The following is a 7,120-nucleotide window of genomic DNA, read 5'->3' as shown; positions in this document are numbered from 1 at the left end:
TTTTTTTAGCGTAAACAATAACTATTTTATTATTTTGTAACATACAGTTTCCATTCCTACACGAATACAGAGATCAAAAACATGAATGTAAGTTTATGCAGTTACCCAATGAAAAGTCATTATTGGGGCAGTTTTAGCGTGGGCCGGGGCTCGGGATTCAGTTCTCTGATGGCTCTTAATGGTTTTCCAGATTGCAGGAGTGCAAAACTGTTAAAAGGGTTCAAAAATGACTTCAGAAATATGTTAATTTTCTTCTACATTTTGTATAATTTGAATGAAAAGTGGACTGATTTGTAATTCTTTACGCTTTAAACTCGAACTCTGCCACTACATGTTTTATGTAACGTGTAAGTCAAAATATACTCAGAGTACATGTTATTTAGAGCTGCACTGATGACAGTTTAATAGTTTGCGGGCTGAGCGATGAAGAGCCAGCTGGCTGAGGCTGTGAAAGCTGCTTGAATACATTTAGAAGTGTGTGTTCAGAGGCAGACTTTGCAATTGCAGCAGTCCTCTATATGCTTGTGCATCTTTAAAGACACGTCACCACAGGTTGCCCACATTTTCTGTTCTTCGAACAACAACTCTCTTGCAGGAGTTTTGTATTCCAGATTCATTCACTCATTCAGAAGCAGCAACCGTCAGAACATTAAATTAAATTCCACATTGAGAAAAAAGTAAAAACAGACACAACATAAACATAAGCTCCAAAAGAGAGAGGAAGTCATACACCTACGTACTTTTTCGCTGCAGAACAAGATACTGAATATCTATTTTAACAACATGCATTTGCTGTTGCTGCTGTTTGCACGCCTTTTTCTTGTTTGTCTCTTCGGTGTAGAGTGTCACCGCTGTCTGTTTATTCATCACACGCTCTGATGTCTTGATGAGATACCATGTCACGTCTCTAATTTTTATGTGCTGGAGGAGGCGAAGATGAATTTCACTTCGGGTTGACAATAAAGTCAGTCTAATTTGCATGCTGCTGAAGAGAAGGGTACACATCTTGGGTCCAGAATCGAGTGTGTTTACACAGATTTGTCAACATCACTTGGGTCCCGCCTCAGGTTTGGATGGTTGGCATGTTTATTACCAGGGTGCGTCTTCCAGGAAATGAATACACACGGTCTAGCTGGAGAGGTTTAACACATACTGGCGTGCAACACTGCACTCATTTATGAAGATTCCTTTTCTATTGTTGGATGTTGGATCTTATCAATTCCCTAATCTTATCCTCCCTATAAACCTACTGTACATCTACTGCCAACTACTAAAAAAAACTGACCATAGTCATTTCTCCATAAATATCCTCATCATGTGGTCAAAACATTACTGTATTTAGATTTACTGACCCTGTCACAATGACAGCGCAGTCATGCTAATGTCATCTTATTTTCATGGCATGCTTTAGAATGATGCACATCAAACCGTACCAAGCTCATACAGCCGCGCATGTGAAGTCTTTGCTTACATTGGCGGGGCGGGAGTGAAAGGGCTTTTCAAGTCTGTCGTACAAAACTCCAACCCAGAAGAGACCACTGGAGGACTGAAGAGTGTGTTTCAATTACAGAATGCCTTCCAGATGCATGTTAAAGAGCCACCCCCTCTATACTGTGCAGGGTGTGCAGGGGGTAATTATTGTCTGTATGTAGAGGGTTAGGGTCGTGTGTGTGTGTCTGTGCACAAGTCCAAACTCAGCCTCTTCATTCACTTAAATAACATTTGCATTTGCTTTTCCTCTTTTAGACACAGTTAAAGTACACTCGGTGTGTGTCTTTGTACTTCTGGGCCACCTGAAAAACTGCTTCACTTCGTCTTGGACGCCATTGCTGACCAACACATACAGGACAGGGTCCACCATGCAGTTCAGACTGGACAGGGCCAGAGTGAATGAGAAGAAAAAGTGTATTTTTTGTTCAAACTGGCAGTAACTTCCATTATGAGACAGGTCATCGCTGTAATAGTAGAAGAAGAGTGAGCGAATGAGGAGGAGGATGTGATACGGCGCGAAGCAAAACGAGAAGATTCCAATTACTCCATAGGACAGCAGACGGACCTTCCTCTTTGTCTGGCTGTTTAGGCCCGGACTCTGGTCCACCGTTGCCAGCACCCTCCAGTAGCTCACGGCCAACACCAGCAGGGGCAGAAAGAAGCCGATGCCCACTCTGACCATGTTGAACAAGGCGATGGGTCTCTTCATCGGGTAGGTCTCGTAACAGCGGTCGTTGTTGTTGAGGTCATCGTGGGCGTCTTTGAGGTTGTCATTGGCCAGCACTAAGATGTGTAGCACCACCACCACAACGTAAACAGCTGAACACTGTATCCAGGTGCAGCGTGTGGAGCGATGGGTCTTCGGGCGGAGCGGGTAGCTGACCACGATGCAGCGGTCCACAGAGATGCAACACAGCAGGTAGATGCTGATGTACATGTTGGAGTAGTAGAAGAAGCCTGCTATGCTACAGGAAAGGACCCCGAGCTGCCACTGGTGGTTCTGAAAGTAGTAGTTGATCCACAGGGGTATGGTGAAGATGAAGAGCATGTCGGAGATGGACAGGTTCAGGAGGAAGATGCCCAGGATGTTCTGCCGCCGCATCTGCTGCCAAATAGGGCCAAGGGTCAGGATGTTGAAAATCAAGCCGAGGACGAAGGCAATGGCGTATACAGAGATCAAGAGGTCGCTGATTGCGCTGTCCCCAATTTGAACACACACAGAAGTGAGGTTGACAGTTGTGGTTGGCAGAGTGACGTTCATGTTTCCGTCTTGTTTTGCGTCAGTATCTGTGCTGAAACCTGTGAGTAAAAGCATCAATGTCAGAGGAAAATAAGCATCATTGGAAACATAAAATACTGAGGGAGCCTGATGTTATTACTAATGTATACCATCGTATTTTCAGAGGCACCCTTCACTGATAAGCCAGATTTAAGTGGTCCCTGAGGAACAGTGAGCGATATGACCTCCATACCTCTAAATGAATTAAACATTTTCATTCCTTCCCTTGTTGCAGTCATGAAAGCCTTTGTCACACAGACAAAACATGTTTGCCATTTTTCAGTTTAAAACATCAGGCGCCTTCTTTTCACTGAAAGTTTCCTTTTGAGTGCTCTGAGTTCTCTGTAAAAAGAAGGAAATCATCCTCTCTGAGCAGATTTTCATTTTTGTTCCCATGTTTTCTTTAATCACTCAGCCCTGGTCCTGGTGTGTTTATGGGCACAGGAAGCAGCTAATGCCATTAGGGTCTGGAGAGCGATTTGTTGTCCCATCCAAACCCAATAATGGAGAAGCCATTTGGAGATCATCTTTGGCGAGGCGTAATGTGTTGCCTTCACTGCTGCCTCTGATTTTACGGGCATCATTTCATGGATTATTGATAAACCATTTCAAGGAATTTTGGTTGGGAAAACACACTAACCGATTTCCCAGAAATCATAAATCAGATTTTTTTTTTTATTATTCATCACCTTCTACTTGATCTCTGTGACCTTCTCTGACCAAATCCGACCAATATTCCCCTCCCTCCTTTTTATAGGTTCCTGTTTTCCACCTGGAATGTAATTAATTCTCTTGCATAACCCCTGATGCAAGCTTCCACAGCTGCTCCAAGTATCTGTCCTGCAGTTCTGAGCCAACTATTAGTTTGACATTATACGCTCAGCTAAGCCCAGCTGTCAGCACAGGCTCGGAGAGAGGGGCGCCGTGTGTAATGTATGTATGATTTCATGTTTGAGCTCCCCATCTTTTCTAAAACTCTTTAGTCCATATTCCCCTTCGTGTTCACATTCCCACTGCTGTTGCTGTGCTCGCCACTTTGAGAAAACACTCAAATCTGGACATAATCAGCACGTCTCTCCTGTTGTTCTGGTAAGGTTGAGTCACACATTTTCTGACTGGTCTTTACTTAAACCATATGCTAGCGGATCACTTCAGTTTAGACTGTGGAGTTAAATAAAGACCCTAAAATAATGTCTTGTTTTTACTTTTACTTATAAATGAGTTACAAATATAAACAAATTGTCCTTTTGTTGATCTATAGCACGGTCATGGTGGCCTCACCTCTGTTGAAGCGTCCTTTGATGTCAAATGTGAACGGTCCGGTGTCCAAAGACTTTCTGACACATTCCAAAGCTGCCAAACATTTGGCAGAGTTCAGTCCGTTAGGCACTCCTCTGAATTGCTGTCATGAGGTGAAGTGACGGCCAAACATGACACCTTCCACGACGAGAGACGATCAGCCGGCGACGTAAGCCCACGGTGCAAAGGTTGTAATGTGTGACTCTTTTTTCCCCCCCCTCTACTTCCCAGCTCAGACAGTTCCCGTCTGGACGGCTGCAGCTGAAATGTCAATAAGGAGTGCGTGAGGACAGGGTGAGGTTAAGTATTACAAGGGGAAGGCACGTGTAGGAGGAGGGAGGTTTGGTTTTTGCACACGGGCACGGAGGAAGTAGGCTTCAGGGGTGGGGAGAGACACTTGAATGTTCATACATGGTTGCTTCAGCAGCTAAGAAATGACATCATGTACTGGACGATCACTTGGATCCTGGCTCAATAAATTTAGGATAAGAGACCTGAGACAGATTTACAATCAATCTGCTTTAACTGCAGTATTTTACTCAGTCTGATATCCTTGACTGTACAGGCTGCGTGATTGATGGTCAGGGCCAATCTGTTAATGTGCTGAGTAAAGGTATGCTTCAGCTGCCCGGGTCGTTTATGGAGGGAGGGTGAATAAATGAGGTCGGTGGCGTCGGATGGAAGGAAGATTGAAAAATGAGACGGTCAATACTTTTCCTTGGGGAGAAGACAATTTACGGCTGGCTCTTTAAGCATTTCAGACATTGACACTCCTAATCAATAATCACATCAAGAAAAAGGTTACAACCAACCAACCATATGAAACATGCAAACTCCCCCTGCGATGAATCAAACGGGGAGTTTCCCAGAGATAAATGGAGCTCAGCTTTTACTTTCAGTATAGGTGTGTGCACACATCCCACAACCTGTATCGCATTTTACAGTGGAGAATAAAAAGCAATAAAAGGTCTTTACCCTCACAGATATTTTCCACTTTTTTGCTTGTGTAAAGTGAGTTAACCTTTTACCCTCCACGTCATCCACTGGACCGGAAAAGATTACAGGAATAAGACACAGGTACATCTGCTTAAAATACCATCCTCACTGACTGGTTGCAGCATCAATCTAGACCAATGCTTCAATGGATGTATTCACATATGATTATACATCTGAATAAATGATATAAGTTAATATGAATTCCCCATGGAGGGGGGACATATCTGGGCATGTGGCGTGTGCTGTTGTAATTCATGTGGCGATCTGCACATCTGGTTTCTAGCCATTTCCAGACACTTATCATCAGATGATTGCTTTTGCTACCCCAGAAGAGCCAGATCTCTTGGTGGTTTGTTCCTTGGTTAATACTGTTGTGTTTGTTTGTAAATATGTTTATAGAGATAGTTATCAGAACTGTTTTAGTTGTGTTCAGATATTAGAGAGAGCCTATATAAAACCTGGTCTTGTTTTGTCAATAATAGTAACAGAACAAATTAAACTCCTGCTTACAGGAAGCTGCATGTTCCTCAACAATCATCTGCCAATTATCACTTTTTACACATGAAATGAAAACCGACAATGAAATCGAGAACTAGGTTGTGATACATGGAACGACTGAATTTTCCCCACAGTCAAATATTTTCTGGAAATAAGATGAATCAAACGTGGACTTTCCCAGAAACACAGGTGAGAGGAAATAACCGAGATTGATATTAAACGCTTTTGTTCTCAGTAATAGCATGTGACACAAACTGTAATGGAGATGTCTCTCCCCCACCCTGTTAACCACATTTTACAGGGGAGATTTGCAACCTTTAGTTCCCAAATGAAAAGAGTAAGACCAACGTCAACAATATCAAACCCAGCCCACCCCAGTAGTTGCTCTAGGTTATTCCATATGTACACCAATTTGTAGTTTTCATATAGTTCCTACTTCTTTTTCAGTGCCAATCCCAGCATGTCCTCACTTCTAACTGTATAAGACGCAATATAAATAAAGATTGATTGATTGATTTGCTGTTTTTATTGGCCGCGAAAGTACAACAAACTAATCTTTATCTAATTAATTGCATAGAGAATGACCGTGCATCATTATATGTTACTTTTGTGTCATTTGGACAAATATAAAGTGTCGGCGGAAGCTTTTCACTGTCTCACATGAGGGTCAGTGCTTTTAGACACCGGGAAGACCAAGAAAGCTGCAGAAAGTGAATACTGCTCCAGAGATGAGTGATGTGAACTCATACATTGGTATTCTGGAAACCCTTAGGTTTAGATTAGCCTGGGAGGCTGCTGCTTAGAGATTATTGGAGTTTATTTACAATGATGCAAACACAAGAATCCTTGACTTTTTGATCACATGAGTTAATGTGATTCAATATATCAAGCGAAAAAGCAGATGATTCAGAAGAGTTTCTAGTCCTACCAAGCCACGTTTTTGAAATCATCAGCAAAGGCCTGCTGCTGTGCCCCCTCCACAGGATCAGCCTGGATAACTCCCTGCTTGACAAAATGATAAATTAGATTTTACTTCCCACTAAGCTATAAATAAAGACTGCGAATCTCTCTGAAGTTTGGCCTATCCCTCATTGCTCCCACACCCTCTTGCTGTGGTGAAGACAGTATGCAGGCCAGCAAAGAGCACCTGATGGAATAGTGACAAAGCTGCCTGCTCTCCAGAGACATAAAAGCTGCCCGAAAGAGCAAATGTAACAACTCTCATTGTTTTCCAGCGATGATGGATGTTATCCAGCAGGACTGAGGATGTACTCTGAGCTGAGTAGCTGGCTTAAGGGCACTTCTCACAGAATGGAACCGTTCTCTCACTTTGCCTCCATAGCCACAGGATCCTCTTGAATACCACTTAGCACAATGAAATAAAGGTCTCTTTTCCTCTGATAATTGAGAATATTTGCTTTTGTGTGAGCACATTATAACACATGTTGCATTAATCAAATATAACTGTCTTGAATTAAAAAAGCATAAAGGGAGAATTTCAGAGGGGTCCATGAATGCATCAGTTACACATTAATAGAAGAAACTTTCAACACAAAA

At 42.7% G+C, this 7,120-nt stretch overlaps 1 protein-coding gene across 1 annotated transcript; it reads right to left on the bottom strand.

The window, feature by feature from the left end:
* On the bottom strand, window positions 1–4,376 carry gpr184 (G protein-coupled receptor 184). Its single transcript, XM_057050568.1, has 2 exons — window positions 4,052–4,376; window positions 1–2,790 (listed from the first exon to the last, which is right to left on the bottom strand). The coding sequence occupies exon 2, from the start codon at window positions 2,750–2,752 to the stop codon at window positions 1,712–1,714; it is 1,041 nt and encodes a 346-aa protein (XP_056906548.1). The 5' UTR covers window positions 2,753–2,790; window positions 4,052–4,376; the 3' UTR covers window positions 1–1,711.
* Between the last annotated feature and the right edge of the window lie 2,744 nt (window positions 4,377–7,120).

This window comes from Takifugu flavidus, chromosome 12 (genome assembly GCF_003711565.1).
Source record: "Takifugu flavidus isolate HTHZ2018 chromosome 12, ASM371156v2, whole genome shotgun sequence".
NCBI lineage: Eukaryota > Metazoa > Chordata > Actinopteri > Tetraodontiformes > Tetraodontidae > Takifugu > Takifugu flavidus.
Note: the sequence above shows the minus strand (reverse complement) of the source record. Positions and strands in the feature narration are given on the sequence as shown.